We start from the raw sequence: 23,309 nt of genomic DNA, 5'->3' as shown, positions 1-23,309 counted from the left end.
CATCCCCATCCCAAAGCCCTGCAAGGCTGTTGCCAGGGGGCCACCTGGGTTGCCCCCAGCACCACTTCTTTCATCTCCGTAGGACGTGCTGTGATGGAGTGGCTGCCTCAATGGCCCTGATTTTTCACCCCTCCCTGTATCCACACCCTATACCAGATGACTTCAGAGTTTCTCTCACTTCAGAAGGGGGCTCTATCTCTTTATTTCAGGAACCCACAGACTAATAGCATGTCTGAAACAACAGGTGGCAGTTCCAAACTCAGGCCGTGAAGGCCCTGTGCTCTCATCCTCCACCCTCATCAGGCGAAGGGCATGCTCAGGTGAGCCCACTGGTCCCAGGAGGGGGAAGATGAGACACATGTGGGGCAGACTCAAGTTGCTTCACCATCCCAGCCAAAGCCACCCTGGATAAGCCAGTCCCTGCGTGTGGGAGCGAGTCCAGCTGGGACGAGAAGCCATGCCCTGTCAAGTCCAGCCAGGGCCAGCAGAACTGCTTAGCTGACTGCTCAGAACACATAAGCAGTGGACACCTTTGGTTGTATGTCACAGCAGCCCTGTGGTTGTTTCTAATGTGGCGTTACTGCAGCAATGGAAAACAGATACTTAGAGAAAAAACTGGGGCACTCACAGGCCTGGGCTGAGCTCTTCCCAGCTCTTCCACCTACCTCAGCCCAGGTCTAATCCTCCGCCTTAAAACAAAGTTTTACGTAACAACTACCTGTGCTATAAACTCATCCCACATCTCCTGGTTTATGTCCACTGAGAGGATAAAAGAGCTTTGAACCTAGCTTGAGAAATACCATCTCTTCCCCTGTTCTAGTCTGGCCTCCCAGGTGGTCAATTTCTCTTGGTTCCTCCTACTTCTGCTGCCCTCTCATCTGCAAGATTTCTCCTCCCCCAGATGCATTGTGATGCCACGGCTCCCCTTTTAGCCCCAACTGCGTCCCACCTGGTGGGGAAGCATTCCAGTCTCCATCCTTGGGTCACTGCAATGTTCTCTAGATAGCATTTGCAGGGAGCTCATTTATGATACAACTCTTCTGGCTTTAGCTCAGCTGGACATTTTGCTAAAATCACAATGATTTTTTTTGGCTGGAGGCAACTGATTCACAGTGTGCTATAAAAGCAACTCCATTATATCTTGGGAAGCCTTGGTCCCAGCGGTCTCCCAGGAAGCAGGGTTGAAGCGAGGGTGGTTAGAAATGGTCAAATCCACTTTCTACGACGTGGCTTTTCTCCCATCTGCTCTCCTAAGGACAGGTGTGGGAGGAGGTGAAATTGTTGTTGTCGTCGTCACTGTCATTCCTCTGGCAGGAAGGATCCTGGTCTTTAAGGGTCCCCGTGAGAGCAGGTAGAAGGTGAGACACCAGGTGCATCTCTCTAGCTTGTTTATTCACCTTTTTGAATCCTTAGTGTGCCTAAAACCATGCTTTACACAAAGCTCAAAAGTGCTTTGCTGAATGAATGTTGCATAAACAAGAGTATAGTTATGACTGGGACTAAACATAGGCTCTTGTGTGACTAGATCATATTCCCTCCTCTTTGGGGGCAGCATGTATCTCACCTTTCCCTTGGCAAGCCAGGCCATGGGATCTGTCTCCAGATGGGCCAGCTGTCCCCAGGATCACATGCATGACAAGCAAAGGGGCACGGCTGACAGTTCAGAAGGAAGAAGTCCCACTTCTCTGCTTCTACCCCTTAGTGCAAACCAGGCTGAAAGCATCCCTACTGCACCACCTTAGAAACACTGCTTGCATTGGTGTCTATTTAGCAATGGGACTTCTGCAAGGATCAGTAACACCCCTATGAATGACTGAATGAACGTATGCATGGATAGACTGAATGCATGAGCGAATGAGAGCAAGTTCTAGCCTTTCCCATCCTCTTTAGTCAGGTTCACTATAAATTGTTCCTTCTTTCTTAAAACAAAAATGACAGTAACCTACCTCAATCTCACATGTTCCTTTTAATCTGCTTATTTTGGAACATTTCCTATTCATTCCCTGGAGCCATCCACATTTACCGAAAGAGAATGATCAAGCTTTCCCAGTTGCCTACCAAAGGTACAAATCCCACTCTAATGAAATCACAAAAGGCCCAACCAACAAGCCTCCTTCGGGAGTAAATTTTTAGGAAAGTGTGCAAAGAATCCAGGGTGCTCCACCCAAATTTCCAAAAGTATACTAGGTGGACCAACTGCGGCTATAAAAATATACACATACAAAAGTACAACTATAAAATCACGGTGCCCATTTCCTTAGACTTGCATTATAAAATATAGGGATTTAGCACTAAAGGTAAACTTTGGGGGGCGGCATTATGACTCTATGTTTAGGCTCCCCCTACCCTTATTTTTATGGAATAGTCAGAGCACATGAATCAGAGCGTGAGAAGCTGGGGCAGTTAATCAGAACAATTCATGGGTCAAGGTGGAAAATTCGAGGATGAAAGTCACACAGTCATTCTGCTGTCAGAAAAGTGTCATGAGTCAGGGAAGGAGAGAAGTATTTTAATACCGCCCTTTGGATTTCTTTGTCTTTTTTCTTTTCTTTTTTTAACGTACTATGCATCACAACACAGTCACAGAACTACAGCAGACAGGCTCTGGAATTTGCATTGATTGATGTGTGATCTCTGGCGGCCACTACACATTCAATGGACAAAGTCCGATGCTTCCTACACAGAGTATTTCACTTGGTGTGGTCCACAGAGTATCAGCAGGAAAGGCCACCCAGGGACTCCTGTCTTAGTTCCCAGTTGCTCATCAGGGTGTACTTTCTCTTTTGATGAGAGGAAACACTCCAGGTCCCCGGGCCTCAGTGTGTGGCATCAGGCAGGGTCTTGAGGCCCCAGAGATTCTCTGGATAGAAGGCTCTGCCCCTTGGGCAAGGCCAGCTGGTGTTACTTGGCTCCACAGGTGTTGATGTTTTTCCCATCCACAGCATCTTCCACAAGGGAAATGTGGTAATCGGTGGACAGGGTGAAATGAGAGATACAACCCACGAGGCCTCTCATGTATTGCCTGTTAGTGTGAAGAGCAATTTCCTTCATTCCACCTGCCAAGAGGAAAGAGAGAGACAGGGTGAACCAAAAGGGAGGGTGTCGAGGCAGCGGGAAAGGATTTCTCCTCATGACACTTGACTGTCTACTGACCCAGGTGTCCCCTGGCTGACAGGATAAGTTAGGGCTGCGGGTCCCTCGAACTCAGTACATCACACCTGCCTATTTTATAATTATCCTTTAAAGAAATGACTGACTTGAACCTTTTGATACACAACCAGAGAATATAAAAACACACCTCAGGTGTGACTTCTGGCCCAATAAACCATCCTGAAACCTGAAAGTTTTAAATGTTGTATAATGTCAACAAAAGGTACACCAACAGAAATACACTGTTTTAAATGATGTTGAATGCTATTAATTAGATTCACTTGTAGAAAATATCACACGGCTTTTGATATTTTTCATTTGTACATGTCTGCCATAGTAGGTTATATGCCACTTATATACTAATCATTCTAAGTAGTATATAAGAATGAGAAATACTACTCATTCTAAGTGTAAGAGGGGCTAGAAAGACAGAGCCTCCTTCCTCTGTTAGGGAGAATTCTTGAGGCTATATTTAGCAGGCTCCTGTTCCATAACAAAATGAAAAACACATTTTTCCTGATGGATCAGTCCAAAGGACAAAATCATCTAAGTGAGTCTCTTCCGGCCTTGGGTCATGAGTCAGAAGTTCAGAACCTAGAAGAATGGAATAGCCTGAGAGCTTCCTGATTTCCAGCGAAATGTCCAGCTTCAGGGAGCCCCAGCATGACAAATGGAAAGGGCGTCACTGAAATGTGGTCAAAGGTCACTTACCCACATAGAGAGGTCCATTGATGTTGAGCTGCCTCATCATGCCAGGTGATTTGCCCGTTCTGGCCCCATAGTCGTCCACAGTTATCTTTCCTGATTGGCCATCCCTGTAAGCAACATCACCATTTTTTTGGAGTTTCATTTATTTCCATAAAAAGTGTTGAAATACCTATGATATGTCAGGTATGTTGTGTTAAAGGATGGGGATACTAAGACAAAAAAAAAAAAATGGGGCGGGCCATGGTGGCTCAGCAGGTAAGAATGCTTGCCTGCCATGCCCGAGGACCCGGGTTCGATTCCCGGTGCCTGCCCATGTAAAAAAAAAGACCCTGGTCCTAAAGGAATTTATGGTCTCCTGAGAAAGACAAAAAAAAATCAAATTGCTCTTTACAACACAGTATCACCACTGCTATGATTGAGGAATACCCAGGGTACTATAGAATTAAACTGGAGGGACCACATCTAACGTGGGGTGGGAGGGGGTAGTTATTGGAGAGAGGGTCAGGGAAAGCCTCTCAGAGGAGGATTTGCCCACGATGAGTTTTGAGGCATAGGTGAGTCAGGTGAAAGGAAAAAAGGTCAATGCGAGCAGAGGAAGCAGCTTGAGGGAAAGAGCAGGCAAGTGGGTCAGCATAGACTGATCATAGAGACAAATAGGGACAGGAGGAGAGGGGAAGATTAAGCCAGAAACAGATGATGAAGGGCATCACAATGAGTTTAGAATGTACTATGAAGGCAAGAGGGAGCCAGAGAAGAATTTTAAGGAAAGCCAAAGGTAAGAGTGGGGGTGAAATGGAGAGACTTGCTTTCTTTTTTTATTTTTGTATGCTGTATGGTGGGGGTCACATTTCATCCTTTTTCCATGTGAGTATCTCCTTATTGCAGTACCATTTTGTTGAATTTTTTGCTTGTTCTTGGTTTTTCACTTGTTTGCTTGTTTGGGAAGTGCACGGGCTGGGAATCAAACCTGGGTCTCCCAAGTGGCAGGTGAGAATTCTACCACTGCACTGCCCTTGCACCCACAAGACTTACTTTTTTAAGAAAATCAGTCTAGCTGCAGTATGGAGACTGGATTATGAAAGACAAAACTCACTGAGAGTATCTTAGAGCAGCTAGAAGTAAAAACCTAAAATTGTGGAATTGTAACCCATACCAAATTCTGAAATCTGCTCTACAGCTAATTGTTGTGCTGTGCTTTGAAACTTATTGCTTTTTTGTGTATATGATATTTTTCAAAGAAAAGGGAAAAAAAAGTTGATTGTGATGGTAAAAAATTATTTATTCCTTCTAGCCTCCTATATTCTGGAGCAGCTAGAAAGAAAAATCTGAGATGATGGTTTGGTAGCCCACAGCAAACTCTGGGATCTGTCCTATAGTTACTTGATGAAGAGTGCTTTGAAAACTATTGCTTCTTTCTTTGTTTGTTTTGTATATATGTAATATTATACAATTAAAAAAAAGTTAAAAAAACCCACAGAGAGTGGGAGACATGAAGATATGGGCATCATTTGGGAAGACGATGATGCAGAATGGAAGGCAGTGAAAATGGGGCAGAGCCTGGTGTAATGGGAGGGAGAATATTCTCCAGACAACAAGGAATCAAATCCATTTAACTTGGTGTATTGAGTGCAGGGAGTGAAGAAATGCATTGGAGTTTCAAACTTGTACAGACTGGTAGACGGAGATGTCATTCTCCAGGAGAAGGAATATATTTGAACAGGTGGGATATAGATGATGAGCTGGATTTGACACTTGTTGAGTATGAAGTAGCTGGGGACTTTTAAAGGGCAATAGTCAGAAGTTCATCTAATGATTTGTGAATATCAAGTATTTGTTCATTCATTCACTCATTCATCAATCTACAAATATTTGCTGAGTACCTACTACGTTACAGACACAGTTTTCATGCTAAGAATATAAGGTCATTGATTGCAAGGACCCTATGATCTAGTTGAAGACACAGACAAGTAAAGAAGCCATTGTAGTAAATGCTACTATGGTAGGAAAGATGCAATGAGGGGACAGAGGAAACTCAGACAGCAAGGGTCAACAGAAGTGACATTGGAAAAAAATTGTAAAATAGTAGCAGAAGGGTGGTGTGATGGTGGCTTAGTGGCAGAGTTCTCGCCTGCCCATGCCAAACAATCAAACAAAAAAATAATAGCACAAATTGCTTGATCCTCTTTCCCAGGCAAGCAGGAAATGAACCATTGATCTGAGGGTGCAGGGTGGAGTTCAGGGGAATCTGACCTGGGCATGGGAAAGGAAAGGGGAAGCCTGAAATTTTTTCAGGTAGAGCTAAAGATGGACATGGAATTTGTTGGAGGAAAAGCAAGAGATGAGGCAGAGAAAGCAGCAGGTTCTTGATCCTGAAAGGGCCTTGTGAAGCACACTGAGATGCCTGATGTTATTCGGGGCACAATGGGAAACCAATGAAGCGATTTTTTTGGTAGGTGCAAAATTACTGTAGAAAGGAAGAAGAATGGCTTAGAAGTTTCTGAAGAACCCACGAAGCCCAAAAGCGACTCTGAAGATAGGGAAGGGAACGTGTTCATCTGTGGCAAGTGTTTTAAAATTATCCAGGCTGGTTCTCAAACACTTCTAGCCCCATGAACCTTTTTTAAACAATTATGCCTGCTTCTATAACACTGTGGTATGTGCCATGTTAAAGAGATGCATGAGGGCAATTTCAGCCCACTTCTTGATAGCAGCTTTTCTAGCATCCTGTTTAGTGGTCTTTCTCTTGCTTGTTCTTGCCCTTCAGATCACATACTGCATCCCCACTATGGAAATGTTTCTTAGAATCTCTTACCTGAATTCCATGATGGGTACTGACCCCACCCATCTTGCTCTGGGACTGGGTTAAACAAAAAATCTTAGTCCTTCCACTTAATAGCTGTGTGATATTGAACTAGTTACTCAAGCTCTCTGAGCTGCATTAGCAAAGAACACATTGGAGCTTAGAAGCCCTGGGTTTAAGTTTTAAATCTACTCTTTACAAATTGTGTGACCTGGGGTAAGTTTCTTAACATCCTCCTTACCCTGTCTTTTTTCCCATAGCATTTACTCTCTTTCATGAATTCTAAGATGAACATTTTCTTTTCAGATTTTGAATCTCAGAAATGAAGAGAAAGAGTGTAGAGGAGTGTGGTTCTTATTGTTGGCAATATTTGTGTCTGTAAAGTGAAGGTTATAAAACCTAACTTGCTATGAATATTAACTAAGAAAAAGTATGCAAAGTACCTGGCACCCTAAAGATATTTAATAAATGACTATTTCTTCTCTTTTTCTAGCTGGGATTAATACCTGCAAAAGCAGGACTATCCAGAGTAAGACAGTGTACAAAGAAGGGCTCCCCTTGGGGTATCTCTTCCTCATTGACTTCACTATCTCTCACCCTGGAGCTGGCAGCTAACCACCCAACCCTTCCTGCCTTATATGATGTCCATGGTCTTGACCCAGCTCCTGTCTAGGTCTGTTCCACCATCCCTTCTAGGCCTGTCTGCTCCTCTGGAACACAGCACACAATACCCGTTGAACCCTCCCACCTATCAGGTCCTGGACTCAGCTGCCCCTCATCAGTCCTCACTGTAACTTAAGTCCCACTAGGAGAGATATCAGTGATGACAATAATGAAAGCTACGCCCCTTAAGCCATCTTCACGGTGCTGACCTTGTGGTCTAACAGGTGAAGGTCTTCTAGTAGAGCATCCCATTCCCTTTGCATGCTTCTGAGCAAGCCCTTTTAAACCCTTTTAATGATGGGTGGGAGAGAAATGAGGAAGCTAGGTGTACATATTCTAGAGCATCTCGGTGTTGGGTTAGATTTGACTGGGTTGGACTCTAAGCATGTTAACTCATATTCTAGAACATATCTGAGATCAGGCCTTAAGTATTCATTATGGGAAGACATTTCTTTTCAACAAGTCAGTGTTGGGGCTTTGTCAAAATTACCACCTCTCTCGAGGGATTTCTTGCCCTCCCAGTCAGTTGGTAGTCATGGATGCGCCTCTGTGTCCTCCCACATCTTCTAGGGTATCAGAGGCAGGCCCAGCAGCCAGGGGAGTGGCCAGTCCTACTACAGCCTAGATGTGAACCGAGTAGGAAATTGCAGATGCGCTGACCATGGTGACACTATGACCACTCAAATCCGCACCCACTGGTGGACCCAGAAAGGACTAATGTACATCCTCGGGGGACCTGAACCAGGGCCGATTTTCAACTTCCCTTCTCCTGGGGCTTTCAGCTAACCTGGCAGCACTGGTTTTTCCTTGTACAGCTAAGTTTAGTATTGCTACTTGGTTTCTCAAAATACATGGAGGGGACAGGTGGGAATAGGCAGCAAAATGCTTTGAAAGCCCTTCAATTAAGAGGCCTAGGATGCCAGGCAAGGTTGGGGATGAGAAAGTTGGACTGGAGGAGGAATTGGACACCACAGCCCACCTTTGCTTCATACGGCTCCGTTTCACACTGCGGTAGGCACTCACCTAACAGCCTTAACTCGGTGCCACCGGCCGTCGTTGAAAGAGCCATTCACCATGATGGATGCCACGCCACTGCCCAGGTTATAGCTGAAGGCAAGGAAAGAGGAGAGGATGAAACATGAAAGTACAGGCAGACACCCATTCGCAAATAATTTGCCATCATAAAATTTCTTTAGAATTGAGAATGCAGTTTCCTTAGCAGAAAACCAACAAATGCTCAAATATTGCAAAAGGTGGTAGATTTCCAGGGTAGCCTGTAAGTGATGTTTTCTTAAAAGCCCTGTGTACCATAGACTCAGAAACAACAAGAAGGGCTTTATCATTTTGATGTGTTTTCACATGTTTATTTTTTTTAATATAACGTTACATTGAGCCCCAAAGAGCTTGTGGGAATTTACCTAAAATCCCCACACTAACATATGGTGGAATAAGAACTTGAACTTGGTGTATCATCCGCTCTCCATTTTATTTTGATATCAGGCACACCCATTTCAGTCCCTAGATACCCTGATAACCTAAAGAAATCAGAACACATGAACAGGTTGGCTACCAGAGAGAAATATCCCATTTAATCCAGCATTCATTCGATTATCCTAATTTAATTCAATTCAACAAATATTTATTGAGTGAGCCCTCTAGACTGGGCACTGGGCCAGCTGCCAGAATCTCTTCTTGATAATATAATAAAGCCTACATAATCATGCTTTTGAAGGTAAATGTGTTCCAACTGGGAAAATTCCCTCCTTGTTCTGGGAGAGGAGATGTCCCTCCTTTATTTCACTGCCCAAGATACAGGAGTGTTAAGAGGAAAACTAGGTTTTTACTGAGCATTTATATGCACTCATTCTGAGAAAAGAGCAAGACTAGAAAGCACTTGGCTTCCTCTGGGAAAGCACCAGAGGTCATTTATTTAATAATGGAAGCTCAAGGAAGCTTAATGGCCTGTGGATGGTCACACAACCCCTTGACATTTAAGCCAAGAATAGAATTTGGGTGACTTGACAAACCATGGGACAAAGCTGCCACTCTGACCCTGAAAAATTCAGTTTTATAGTGATTTTTCCCACATCAAGTGTCTCCTTGTGTGAAGCAGCCTGGAGGTGGAATTTTCAGATTTCATTATTTGGTGGCGAAGTGCCTGCTGAAGAAATGAATGAATATGAAGCATGATTGTGAAGCTGGCTGGCACAAGCTCAGCTTAATTACTAAACCACAGCTTTTATGTGAAGCAAGACGGAAAGGGCCCAAACACTCATTCAACTGACTGAATCAATTGCCAGTCTTGACATTTTACTAGTTCTGTAATTTGGGCAATGTACTTCCTTCCTCTGAGCTTACAGTTTATTTTTCTCCTGGCAAAACAGGGGTTGTTAAGCCTTCCCTGAAGGACTGTAGTGAATGTTGAGTAAGATAATCTATGTAAAGGATGCAGCACATAGTGGGAGCTGAACAAATAATCTCATCACCCCCAAACATATGCATTACTCACTGCAGATGGTATAGAGGGTTGGCAGTGCACCCCAAAAAAGTAGCAGTAAGGAGAAAGTTTGCCACCAAGAGTTCTTGGTGTTCTGGAAAAGCAGCCGTGTATGAGAGTTAACCAACAGACTGTAAATACATAACCAAAGAGGTCAGGAACACCCAGTTTCCAGAGCTGGCCTGGAACTTGATACAATCTGTGAATGGAAACCTTCTCAGTTGTGCTAGATCCTGTGTGGACCAAGGGCAGGCTTTCTTTTGCCTGTATCTCCGGATAAGAATCCATTTTATGCAGAAGGCAGATGTGTTCAAGGAGTCGACACTGACCCGATACATGCATCGATTATCCTAAGCTACTCAACTTGGCATACACGTGGCCTATGTGCACAAATACAACCGTGGGCCACTGAGCCAACGCCCACAAGTAAGGCCTTTGGGGAACCACCTGGCTACCTTCATCCAATGACACTTCTACTTAGTCCTTCCCCTTTAAACTGCAGCACAGGTCACTTCGCGAATGTCAAATCTCTTCATTTCTTCTGTTTCATGAGAACATTACGAAGGTCACATGGGGAGTTAGTGGGAAAGCTTGCCAGTCAAGTGATGGTCACAAACCTGCTCGCAAGGTTTTATACCCCACATATAATCATAAAACAAAGCAACACAAAAACAGGAACAAAAACAAAAACAAAACCACCAGGCTCATTTTAGTTGACCGCTTCAATTCTCTTCTTTTCGATCCTGCACCAAAACCATGAATGATTTTGCCTTTTTTAGAGTTCCATCGCTCTGTCCTGCTCTCTGGCAAAAGAGCTTTGAGCACTAAATTAGCGAAAGAACCAGCATTTAGGGGAAGGAAAAAAGTCAAGAAAATTGAGACTATGTATATTTTTACCTTAGGACTTTGGTTTGCTTTGGACCTGGTTCAGACACTAAAATCTCAAGAATGATTTGTTCAATTCCATAAACCATTTTCCCATTTAGGCTCCACTGCTGTAAGCCCCTTGAGGGGAGGATCCGTGTCCCATTAAAAAGAATAACAACCACAATAGTAATAGTTGCCGTATGCTGGCATGTTCGAGCCACTGGCCTACACTGTAATTCCCCTCCAGTGCCAGCCACTGTAGTGCTTGCACACATCTCTATCAGGTGAACAATGCAGGGGAAAGTACAGCAAAGCGGCACTGCTGTGAAAGGATACAGATGTCTGCCTTGGCCTGAGCTAAGCACGTTTATCATTTACACAGAGCATAACCAGAATTCCAGGCTTAAAGAAAAATGCAGAGCCAATTTTCAGAAACCCGAGGAAGAAACGGTAACATAAGAAATGGGTCCAGATGGAGCTGAGCGCCAAGGGGGTGGGAGAAGGTGGGCCCTCCCTCAAGGGCCCTGTGTGCAAGAGCAGGGAGAAGAGGTGGGGTGGAGTGGCTGCAGGGCTGCCCTGAACAGATCGAGTTCCCCTGTCCAGCTGGAGCAGATGGCGAATAGGTTCTAGCTGGCTGTTTAGGCAGGGGGAAATTTGGGACATCCCACCCACAGCTGAGCTACTGTTTCAGTTCCCTTTTCTGGGCACAATCAAGTACTTGAGGCCTTTGCGAGGTTAACCACAGGAAAACCACAAGAAAATGGCTTTGCAGCAGCCAGCCTGAAACCTGGGTGTGAAGAGCTGGGAGTTTGACCTTTGGGCCAGTGGGGGAAAGACGGAGATGCTGAGAAGTTACCTCTCCCCTGCTAACCTTTCTCCTTCAACCACATACATGTCGCAAACGCCTCCAGCAATCAAAGGATTACATCACTCAATTGGATTAGCGGGTTCTGCTATTTAAAGGCAAGTATGATGTTGGGCAAGTGACATTTCCTCTCAAAATGCCTTTTATGCAGATTGAAAAGACTTGGGTTACCCTACTCCGTCTGCCAGTGATCCCAGTACATGACTGACAGAAGGCTCAGAATTAAGTTTTCATCTTCTCCAGAGTCCCGTGAGCTCTCCTTTGTCTACTTCAATTCAAATTATTCCACATCATTTAGTGAAGACTTGAGGCTAAAGAAGTAAAAAGCAGAGAACTTCCTGCCGTGGTGGATTGAGGGTCTAGAGACTGAGCAGACATCCTCACTTTCCCCCCTGGCATCAGAATCACCTGGAGAAGTTATTAGACCATGATTGCAGGGCCCCACCCCCAGTGATGCTCTGACTCAGAAGGGCAGGGGCTGGAGAATTTGCATTTCTAACAAGTTCCAGGGGATGCTGCAGCTGCTGGTCCAAGGACTGCAGTTTGAAAACCATTCGTCTAGAGAAGCGATTTTTATTGAGCTTTTGCATATTATGCAAGCCAGTCCCAGCCCTTTTCACGAGGAAACCAGTTGCCACCCATTGTGGTGGGGAGAAGTTGTCCAGGTAATTGTTTGACTACTTCATCCCCATCTATTTGAAGAATTTGAGAATAGTCTAAATTCACTTAAAAGAAGTAAGAACTCTCAAGACTTTCTTATGTGTAACGCGTAAGAAGCATTGACAAAAATCTAAATGTCAGATTGATCTACTGAGGTCTTTGGAAGTGTGCTTTGTTCTTCTTTGCAGCAGGAGACTGGAAAGCAGGTCTTCTCCTTCCCAAGGCTACACAGTTAAAAAGGGACAGAGCCAGAATTTACATCTGGTCTCCTGGACTTTGGATCTTCAAGGCAGGCTTCTGAGCTGGTGAGTATTGAGCTGAGTGGGTGGCTGGCTTCCATGCTTGGGAGTATCAAAGTACGATTTCCTAATTTGCAACTAGGTGCTGTGCTAGTTTGCTAGCTGCTGGAATGCAATATACCAGAACTGGAATGGCTTTTAAAAAATGGAATTTAATACGTTACAAGTTTACAGTTCTAAAGAAGTGAAAGTGTCCAAATTAAGGCACCAACAAGAGGTTACCTTCACTCAAGAAAGGCCAATTGGGCTGGAACACCTCTGTCATCTGGGGAGTCACATGGCTGGCATTTACTGGTTCCTTGCTCCTGGGCTCTGTTGCTTTCAGTCTGTGTCCATGTGGGGCTCCTCACTTTGCTTCTCTGGGGCTGGCTTTCATCTCTTGGCTTCCTTTCACTCTCTCCAGGTTCTGGCTTGCTTAACATCTCATGGCGATGTCTGCTGGGCTCCAAGCATCTCCAAATGCCCATGCCTCTGTTCTCTAAGTGCTGGAATCTGGGTCAGCTCTGCTCTGAAGTTTCTGTCGGCTCTCTCTCTGTTGGCTCTGTTGCTTTTGACTCTCTCCAACATGTTTCCTCTTTTAAAGGACTTCAGTAAACTAATCAAGACCCACCTGAAATGGGTGGCATCACATCTCCATATAATCAAAAGATCACATGCACAATTGGGTGTGTTAGTTCTCCATGGAGATAATCTAAAGTTTCCAACCTACAGTATTGATTCAGGATTAAAAGGAATGGCTGCTCCCAAAAGATTGGATCAGGACTAAAACATGGCTTTTCTGGGGTACATAATACTTTCAAATCTGCACAGGTGCTTACAACACTAATAATACCTTAGAACAAGGGTCACACACTTTTTTCTTAAAGGGCTAATATTTTAGACTTTTAAAATATTTTAGATCTCTTCCCAAACTACTCAACTGTAACCATGTTTCTTGAAGACGCTTGTATAATGATACAGCTTTCACAATGTGACTGTGTGATCATGAAAACCTTGCATCTGATGCTCCTTTTATCTATGGTATGGACAAATGAGTAAAACATGTGGATTAAAAATCAGTAAATAATGGGGGAACAACTATTAAAATAAATATGGTACATTGAAATGCTAGTGATCAGTGAAAGGGAGTGGTAAGGGTTATAGAAAAAAATAGGGGAAACAAAGGCTAAAATATATTGGGTAGATGGAAATACTAGCAGTCAATGAGAGGGAGGGGTAAGGGTTATGGAACATATGAGCTTTTTTCTTTTTCTGAACTGATCCAAATGTTCTAAGAAATGATCTTGGTGATGAATATACAACGTTGTGATGATATTGTGAGTCATTGATTATATATGCCAAGAATGGAATAATCATATGGTAAAAATGTTCATGTTTGTATGTTGTTATGTTTAAAAAAATAAAATAATTAGCAAAAAAGCTAAACTATTCATCTGTGACACTGTAGCATGACAACAACCACAGACCAATACAGAAATGAATGAGCATGGTTTTTTTAGGTAGAAGGGCAGATTTGGCATTCAAGCCATTGTTTGCCAACTCTTGCATGAGAAAATGGATGCTAGAAAGAAAAACCAGGAGGGCCCAAATAAGCCTGGTGCTACAGGCAACAGCAAATTCTAGCAGATGGTGTTGTGGATCACTTTTAAAAAAATGCAATTTTATTGAGATATATTCACACATCACACACACCAGTCTGGATCACTTTTGAGCCATTCTGTTTGGTGATATGTACTGTCTGAGAAGAACTGCAAGGTGATGCTGAAGGCAGCTGGCATGGGGTTTACCTGAACACCAGGGCTCCATCCCGAAGGCCCAAGGAAATAAAGTCACTGTTGGGTCTCATCAGGCTGTCTCCTCTCCAGATCAACAGACCATCCTTTGCAGTTGTCTTAAACCTCATGAATGCATTTGACCTTGATCCTGACACCCTGGAGGAAATACAGAAAGAATTCCACCAAATCAGTCAATTCCCACCGACATCTGCCTTTGAGTAATCCCAGTTTTCTCTGCCAGCCACAAGTGACCAGGTGTAAGGATCATTGGACATTCCTGACACTTATTACCAGGAGGCTAGAAATGGCATTCCCACCACAAACCATGCCATGGCCTCAAAGTCTGACCTGCTCAATCTGCAGCAGGGCTGTCCCCTTCAGGATGGTGAAACTCCACGGGACAGCACTTGCTGTGTCAAATTTGCCAGGCTATGGCCAATACCATCATCCCGGGCTGCACCCAGTACACGCCCCAGTCTTCTCTCTCCTGTCCTACCACTCAATGGGCCCTTGGGAAACTGCTCCCCATTCCCCAACTGAAAGTCAGTGTCTTAATTGCCAGAAGATTTAAGTAAGCAACCACTCTGAACTATGACCTTGGCTGCAATGGCCAGCTTTGGCAGTGATTGTCCTTATAGCCAGAGGAACAGTGATGAAACAAGGGGCAGAGTCTCAAACTCAGCAAATGGGTTGAAGGGATAATGGACTCTTTTTTTAATTTTTCTTTAGTATACTGTAGGCAGAGGTCACATTTCATTCTTTTTCCATGTGAATATCCCCTGACTGCAGCACCATTTGTTGAGTTTTTGCTTGGTTTGGTTATTCATTTGTTTGTTTGGTCAGGAAGTACAGAGGCTGGGAATTGATCCTGGGTCTCCCGCATGGCAGGACAGAATTCTACCACTGAGATACCCTTACACCCTGGATAATGGATCTTAATCCCTGGTATTGAGGAGTTCTGGGGACGAGGCAGAGGTGGAGAGATCAGGAGGCTGTGAGGAACGGAGAGGTGCTCAGGCAGGCTGAGCCTCAGGCTCTCCAACCATGGCTGGGACGAGGACACATGCTCATCTGCTCTCACCAATTCCTGGGAATAGCCTAGTGCAGAAGGTCTTTCTCACTGCAGTGATGAGTGTTTGACCTGATGTCAAGGGCAGAACAAGCAAGAGGTCCTTGAACCAAAGGTGAGAGAGAAGTAAACACAACTTAATATGTGTACTAATATGGTGCTACTAGGAAGGTTTCTTTTCCCATTTCCTCTCATTTGTACCATCCCTCTGTTTTCCCCACCCCCCTGGGAGGAGTCCATGATGGTGGCATCTCCACCAGCTCTATGGGGCCGAGTGCAGAGCAATCCAGCCCTGGCCCATTTCCCAAAGACCTGCTCTTCCTAATCTTTCATGGCAGGTTCCTTCCTTTCCATCCCTTCCATCCCAAACCCTTGCTTTGGTTATACCAATTGGTAGAAGACAAGGCTTCTGCCATTCGGGACTGAAAGACATGGCTGTGACTTGGGCATCTCTCTGGGCTGTCATCTTGAACCTAGATGAAGAGAGCAGAGAAGCCCCTCGCTGAACTGGCCAGAGCCTGTAGAGGGCATTAGATCTTTGTTGATGTAGATAAAAGGTAGATACTGACCTAGCAGAGTTTCAAGTGTTTCTAACAGGTTGTTGGAAAGGCTACCTTTTATTATTATTATTATCTTAAGGCATGTTTTTAAAGTTTAGCTTATTTACTCCTTTTTGTTCCAGTGTTTGTTTACTTTGCATGGTTTTTTTCCCCCAAGGCCATGCCTAAACTGCCTTCTTTTAAAATCATTTTCTGGGATGTAAGATAAGAAAGAGCCTCAGAAAGATTGAAAAATTTACCCTCTGGGAGATAAGGAACGTGGCTGTTGAAGCTTGTTACCTTTTGAGAATATCTGGATTGTCATAGGTCAAGTAACTTCGGCCAATAAACTGCGGGATCTCGATAGCTTCTGTGATTGCTGGGACAGAACAGAATATGGAGGTTACATGGCATGTGACTCTCTTGACCCCAGGACTCATCATGTGACAGGAAAATACAAAGAAAGTCAGCTCCAGGAAAGATGGCAATGAGTCGGCTCCTTCCTCTTGGTTTTCCATGCCCTTGGCCAGGTTCAGAGCCACCAGGCCTGAGGACCTATAGTTGGCTTCTCCTTGCTGTGCCTCCTTGGGGACTGGGCCTCCACTTTTATTGGAGTGGAGAGGGCCTAACAATATGTTGAAATTTGAACTGTTTGCAATTATTCTTGGAAGCCAAAGAGCAGGTCTTGGGCCACATGGAGAGCATATGGGGTTAACCTGAGAAGTTCTCCAAGAGAGGCTGAGAAAACAATCCCAGCCACACCCACCACGATTTCTTTATTTGAAGCTAATCTGTCCCTTCAACCATGACCTCAAGAGAGTAGTGATGTGTGATGGATGACACTTTGGCTCCTGCCTTTACAAACCATTACCTTCTAATGTGATGTCTCATAAGACCTTCACCACAATCTCATGAAGCTGTAGGGATCGTGGGATGATAGGAGGGTTGGTCATTCCCATTTTACAGAAGAGAAAAACGAGGCACAGAAAGTGTCAAAAATTTGCCCAAGATCATACAGCTAAAAGCACAGCATGTGGGAACCAGATTTGTAGTCCTCATTCTGGTTCCCTGCCCATTTTTCATTCTCCACTAATTTAGAAATAAATATCCTTCTTCCCAACTTCTCACCAATCTGTTCTCCCTAGGAATCACCGTTTTACACAGAATTAACCAAAGAACAAGTTAGGTAGTAGTGTCACAAATTGCGGATAAGATTAGAGGAGTCCATTAAAGAGGTAACAGCAAACCCATCAGTATGGGTTCCCAGACACAACTTCCTGTCTTAGGTCTCCTACAGCATGTTCCCAAAGGAAGGAAGGAGGGAGGGAAGGAGGAAAAGAAGAAAAGATAGAGGGAGGGAGAGAAGAAAAGGAGAGAGGGAGAGAGGGAAGAAAAGGAGGGAAGGAGAGAGGGAAGAAAAGGAGGGAAGGAGAGAGGGAAGAAAAAAAGGAAAGAAAGAAGGGAGGAAGGGAGGGAAGGAAAGAGAGAAGGAGGAAAATTTAAAAGGGGATTTCTGAGATAATTGTCCAAGAAATGGCCTTACTGCTCTCTGAAAAAGAACAGCACTGGAAAAGGGCCTGCAGGTCTAGGGGCCCTGTTAGGGAGAGAAATGAAGATTCTTGCATTTGAAAATTCTGGACTGCCCCACAAGTCACTCTCCATTCTTGTTAAAGAGAGTACGCAAAGGGCAGGGGGTGGGGGGAGGAAAGAGAATAGAGAGAGGGTGAAAAAAGAGAGGGACACAAAATGATAACAGAACAGGAGAAAAGGAGCTGAGCAGAAATAGGAGTGTGAAGTGTGAAAAAGAAAGGGAAAACTGGAGCAAGAAGAGAAGAGAAGAAAATGCTAAGGAAGAAAAGGTGGAGTGGAGGAACAGCCACCTGGCAAGGAAAGGAGAGAAAGGCAATCCAGAGAAAGGGGGAATAGAGAAGGAAACTAGGGGAATAAGAAATGGAGAGGAGAAGAAAAGAATGGAGGGTGGGAGAGAAATGAGGGCGGAGAAATGGAGGAGGTGCAAAGTAGCTCTTAGCTGGGATGGTGGCCCTAGTTTCAGGATTCTAGGGCCAGGAGAAGAGAGAGGAAAGGAGTCCTTTCCAGAGAGGTTTTGGCTCAGCCCGAGGATGAGAGAGGTACAGCAAACACCAGTCCCTGCTGTCACTGACATGGATTCTGGGACTGTGGCCACCAGCCACAATTCCCCTGGACTCCTTGAAATGGTCAGGACATGCCTGTCACATGTCAGCTCTGCATATGGAGCTTCAGAGAGGCTCTGTCTGAGAGCCAGTCCAGCTGCCTGCTAAGGCCCTGAGCTTCCCAAGGTTCATCTGGGAGACAAATGTGTTCTCAGGGTCGAGCTTCCGGGGGGGGAGGACCCCCCACCCCCGGCTAAGTGAGCCCGAGCTCCCAGTCCCCTGACCCCAGTTCACCCTCTGCCAGTGCTGGCTTCCGCGGTGTGCCCGCAGCCCGGCCAGAGCCTGCCCCAGCAGGCCCTGGCACCAGCCCAGGGCGCTTTCATCGCCTCTCATAGGGCCAGCGGTACTTACTATTGAGGCAGTAGTTCCCACACTCTGCCCGGTGCCAGCATGAAACAGAACAGGGAGAGTCAGAATTTCACAGTCATTGTAAAATCCCAATTACTTTGGTTGCAGCTCATTTGAAACCAGCCCTTGTTTCCCTCACAGAGCCCTGTCGGGAGGCCCAGCCTATCTTTCCAGCGGGAACCGCTGGAAATCTTCTCCCAGCAGATGCTGGGCATGACCAGCCCCCATAACCCGGCCTCCCCTCGCCCAGAGCGGCTTAACGGTGGTGCTGGGGGTGGGGGTGGAGGGGCGCATGGAGGGGTTGCTAAAAAGTTCTGTGATACTTACTGAGCTCCCCCGACCTTGGATTTACAATGCACATTTACTCTAAACCTCAATTCGAGACCTGGAGAAATAGTTCTTTGCTAATTGTTACTTACCTTATCAAAGATTATTACTTTTCTTGGCTCTAGGCTGCATGTGAAAAAGGAATGATAAGCCAGCCAAGCAGCTGCCTCTTTTCTCTCTGTACTGGAAAATATCCCCAACTCCCCCCACCCTTTGCAAGATCCCAAAGCCTTGTTATGTTGTGATTAAGCAAAGGCAAGGACACCCTCCAGAAATGCATACGAAATGGTGAAAATGTACTCAGTTCCGTTAGTACATATGGATGAATATAAATTCTGTGTCTTCTCTGGGACAGTAGCCTTGCTGATGCATTCATCAAAAAAATATATATATTTTTAATCACTCCCTCTCATTTATATCTAAGAGTTTGTGCCATCTGGCGATGCAAAAAACACCCCAATGAATAGCAGCCTCCAAGCCAGAAGCCAGGCGGCCCAGGGAAAGCAAATTTTCCACTTGAGGGACTTGCAACTCCCACTAGGCTATAAAGAGCAGAAGGGAGAACCAGCTCTTTCATAGAATCACAGGACCTCAGTGGAGGAGAGGGCCATGAGCATGCTATCTCGCCTTCCCCATAACAGGACGCCTCTCAACATCCATGATGGATGGCATGGTGGAGAGCTCGCCGGTTCACAGGGCAGCACGTCTACGTGCTACAGAGTTATTTAATACAATAAGCTGAATCTGTAGCCACAAAGTAAGAAAAATAATAATAACTTTTTCTTTACTCCCAACTCTTCAATGATGTAGAGAATAGTATCTACGCTAAACACCCCCAGTGAAATTCCAAGAAGTATGCCTAATGTTTGTGTTCTGTTAAATTGTGTTTTTATGTACTGAGTTTTCTCAATGTAGGGCCTATATTTACTAAAGCTAATTTTTGAATACCTTGGAACCACAATCAAAATCACCCAAATCACATCCAGCAATGATGTAAACGTACTAAATAACAACTTAAAATGTCCTGAATGGTGCAAGTGTGGTGGATCAGAATTGATCGAGCAAAATCTGATCTTTTACTTCTGGGCATCCTTATCCTTGACAAATACATGCTTCGCTGCCATGTCTATTTGTGTCCGCAGTGTGTGCAGTGACCCACCTGCTACAGGGAAACAGCCCCATCTAGTGGCCAGTCGGGTCCTGCACAGTCAAACTGTTCTCAGTAATGCAGGAAGGGAAGAGAAGACAAGAGCTCTGTTCTTTTCCAAGGGACCTGTCCATTACTGGCTGGCAGTGCCCAAAGAGAAAAAAGCTGCATCCAGTACCCTCTCTTGGACAGTCAAAGCATAACAAAGGCTCTGACAAGTTCTGCAAAAAGAGAGCTGCTTAACTTCGTTTACCCAGGGTTAACCACAGAACTCCCCTCCCATTTCTACTTATGTGACTGACTGTACAAGTGTGTGTCACGTATGTGGGTGTGAGTGTGTGCAAAACAGGCATAAATATTTTTCAGAACTTAGTTTTCTAGATGCACACAGCAAAACTCTGCCTAACTTATTCGTAACTAATTTAGCAGATAAAAGAGTTGGGAGGGCACAAAAGGGACAACTTTTGGTGAGATTAGAGGGAAGAAGAGATCATCTCTAAAAATGGGGCACAGTGTTTTGAGGCAGGAGGTCTTGCTGAGACCCCCAGGAGAAAGGGGCTAGTGAATGGGGTCAGACACATGGTGTTGAGGTTTGAGGGGGAAGAAGATGCCTAAAAGTTGTTGCACCCCCAAATGGAAGCCCAGGGGACCACAGAAGTTAAGCCTTAACATTTTGTAGGTATTTAAGTTGCAGCTCCTTCTGCTCTGGTAGAGTCCTGAAGTTGGGACAAAAGAGGCTCAATTTTTAGTAGTTGCTGCCTCTGCCTGGACTCTCATTGAACCTGAATTTATAGTTATGAAGTTACAAATGTATGCACTTTCTATGTGTGATGGCTAATATTCTGCAGCAGGAAATGAGGGTTAACAGGATCACAAATTATCCTCTCCTTGCTTTAATTCCCAAAGCTAAATGTTCATTTAAGCCCAGACTTTATATATGGATTTATAGTCCGTATAGTTGGTGCTAGTGTATAAGGCAGAGGTAAGCTTGAACTGCCTGGGATAAAACTGGAGATTTGGGAAATGCAGACAGTGCTGTGTGAAATCCAAACCCAATTTTCTGAACTAACGGTCCACTCCTGAACTAAAGTTCTGGAAGTACAACCTGTCAGCTAAACAATAATTGCTCATTAGAATTATAATCAGGAAAAATTCACAGATGGATCATTTACTCTTCATTCACCAGGATGAGCTATGTTAAAAATATATTTTATATGACTTGCCAGGCAGGTTTCAAGATTCATTTAAATATAAGAGGGGATTCAGTCTTCAAATTGGCAAATTGGCATCTTTCATATTTTCTGACAACCTCTCCTACCACTCCATATATTAAAATAGCTAAATGTACTTTACTGAAAGTTTTCTTTTAAGCCCTAATTCTGATAAGAACTCGCACCTGGAGACAAAAGGGAGTGAGCCCTTAGGCTCACTATCTTACCCTCTTCGGGTCTACCTGTCTTTTTATTTATTTATTTTATTTATTTATGTTTTGGCATGGGCAGGCTCCGGGAATCGAACCCAGGTCTTCAGCTCAGCAGGCAAGAATTCCTGTCACTGAGCCACTGTTGCACTGCCCTGTTTGTCATTTTGTGAATAGTTCCTGGGCAGGTGAGTCCATGCTGACATTCCAGACACAAGAAGGTCCAGGGACAGTGGCCATTTGCAGAAAAGTCTTTTCTAGACACCATGACCACGACTTGGAGGAGGGGAGCAAAACTGAGTCCAGCAGGGACTCGTCCCCCAGGAGCCACCCTTTCCGACAAGGGCAAGTTGGAAGCTGAGTGGCTCCCAAGCACCCATTAATGGCTTTTATTTTTCTCACCAGTCATAATAATGGCTAGTGCTGGCTGAGTGCTCACCAGGCATCTCTTAAATGCTTTATATGCATTACCTCATTAAGTCAATGCCACAACCCTCCAAGTTAGAGAGGATTGCTCTGATTATTCCCATTTTACAGATGATGACGCTGAGGCACAGAGAGGTTAGGGAGCACAGAAAGTAGCATTCTTTAGAAGGTTGTTCATACTTCAGTTTGGAGCAACTAATGCACAATTGGCATTTTTTAAATCTTTGGGCAAGGTTTCTCTTAAAGCACTCAATGGGCAGGGTGACCTTCAAAACCTTTGAGGGCTTATAAAGTACAGGCATTCACCCATCAGGCTGGGCGCTGTCAGTGGCTCAGAGGTGGGGTCCTGGAGACCCCCCTCCCATTTTATGGGTTAATCCTTTGGTTGCTATACCACGAGGGGATGCCTGAGGAAGGAGCCAGGGCAGGGGAGGTCATTTAGGGGCAGAAAAGCTACCTAATGTTACAAAAGTATTTTGGGATTTCAATTATTATTAATAATTATTGTTTATGATTATTATTTATAGATAAATAGTTATCTAAGAGTTTACTGCAATTATTACCCAAAATGTCCAGCATGGATATGCCAGTGTTACCACCCCTTCCTTTAGAGCAGTGAGGACCCAGCAGCCCACTCCTCCACCCCCCCACCCAGAAGCAGTGCCCGGACACCCCTGCATGTACCTTTCTGGCAGTGCTGCCCCTCGAAGCCCAGGGGGCAGTCACACTCATAGCCCTCCTTCCTGGGCCTGCAGCTGCCCCCGTGGGCGCAGGGGGCCCCCACGCAGGGGTGGGCCGCATTCTCCACGTTCACGCCGGACGTGAAGTCATGCCTCAGGTGGATGGCGTGGTCGTTCAGGATGATCTTGGGGAAAGAAAATGCAAAGAGAAGCAGGAATTCACCACACCTCTTTGCAGCCTTCTGAAGCTTGCCTCTGCGCCATGTGCAGATGGACTTCAAACCTGAGCTCCTCCAGGTTTGAAGGAAAAAACAAAAACAGTTCCTTCTTTTGTAATCTTGTACGAGGTACAGGAACTGAAGAGATTATGTCTGGAGTTTGAGGAGAGTCAAGCGCCTCTGTTTCTGGAAGCCCTGACCGCTCAAGGAGATCATAAAAATGTCCCAATCATTATAAAGAAGGCTTGGTTCTCAACCTGGTCGCATATTAGAAATGTCATTTGTAATTTTTCAAAGCTTCCCAGGTGATTCTAAGATGCAGCCAGGTGGAGAAATGCTGCAATAAAGCTAGTTATATAATAAAGAGTTAGGGGGAATACAAAGCAAAGTGCTATGGAGGCAGGCGTCAAAGGGGGTACTACCCCTTTTGGTAGCAAAGGAATCGAGAAAGACTTCTCTGTGCAATATCCTGTTATTAGGGCTAATTCTTGCACTGTCATCCAAGACCCCATCAACTGGGCCTCTCCGACTGTCCCACGCTCACTCCTGCTGCCCCTTTACCAACACCCCATAATTCCCTGCCTTACCACACCCCTTCCCCGTGATTAAAAAAATAAGTGAAACTCAGTTTACATTCGTAGCACACTGCATATCCACAG

The 23,309-nt window shown here is 44.9% G+C and overlaps 1 protein-coding gene across 4 annotated transcripts in view; it reads right to left on the bottom strand.

Moving 5' to 3' along the window:
• Window positions 1-1,947: 1,947 nt before the first annotated feature.
• EGFLAM (EGF like, fibronectin type III and laminin G domains) overlaps window positions 1,948-23,309 on the bottom strand; it is a 206,647-nt gene continuing 185,285 nt past the window's right edge. For 2 of the 4 annotated variants that reach the window (XM_077117011.1, XM_077117012.1), the window contains 6 exons: window positions 22,437-22,617; window positions 16,193-16,271; window positions 14,297-14,440; window positions 8,345-8,428; window positions 3,862-3,965; window positions 1,948-3,056 (listed from right to left, as the gene is read on the bottom strand). In XM_077117011.1, the coding sequence (XP_076973126.1) occupies window positions 2,902-3,056; window positions 3,862-3,965; window positions 8,345-8,428; window positions 14,297-14,440; window positions 16,193-16,271; window positions 22,437-22,617 (747 nt within the window). In that variant the 3' untranslated portion in view covers window positions 1,948-2,901. Of the gene's footprint in view, window positions 3,057-3,861; window positions 3,966-8,344; window positions 8,429-14,296; window positions 14,441-16,192; window positions 16,272-18,318; window positions 18,370-22,436; window positions 22,618-23,309 lie in introns of those variants that run through there. The other 2 variants (XM_077117015.1, XM_077117014.1) reach the window with 2 other exon arrangements.

Source organism: Tamandua tetradactyla, chromosome 9 (genome assembly GCF_023851605.1).
Source record: "Tamandua tetradactyla isolate mTamTet1 chromosome 9, mTamTet1.pri, whole genome shotgun sequence".
NCBI lineage: Eukaryota > Metazoa > Chordata > Mammalia > Pilosa > Myrmecophagidae > Tamandua > Tamandua tetradactyla.
This window is presented reverse-complemented; position numbering and strand designations above follow the sequence as displayed.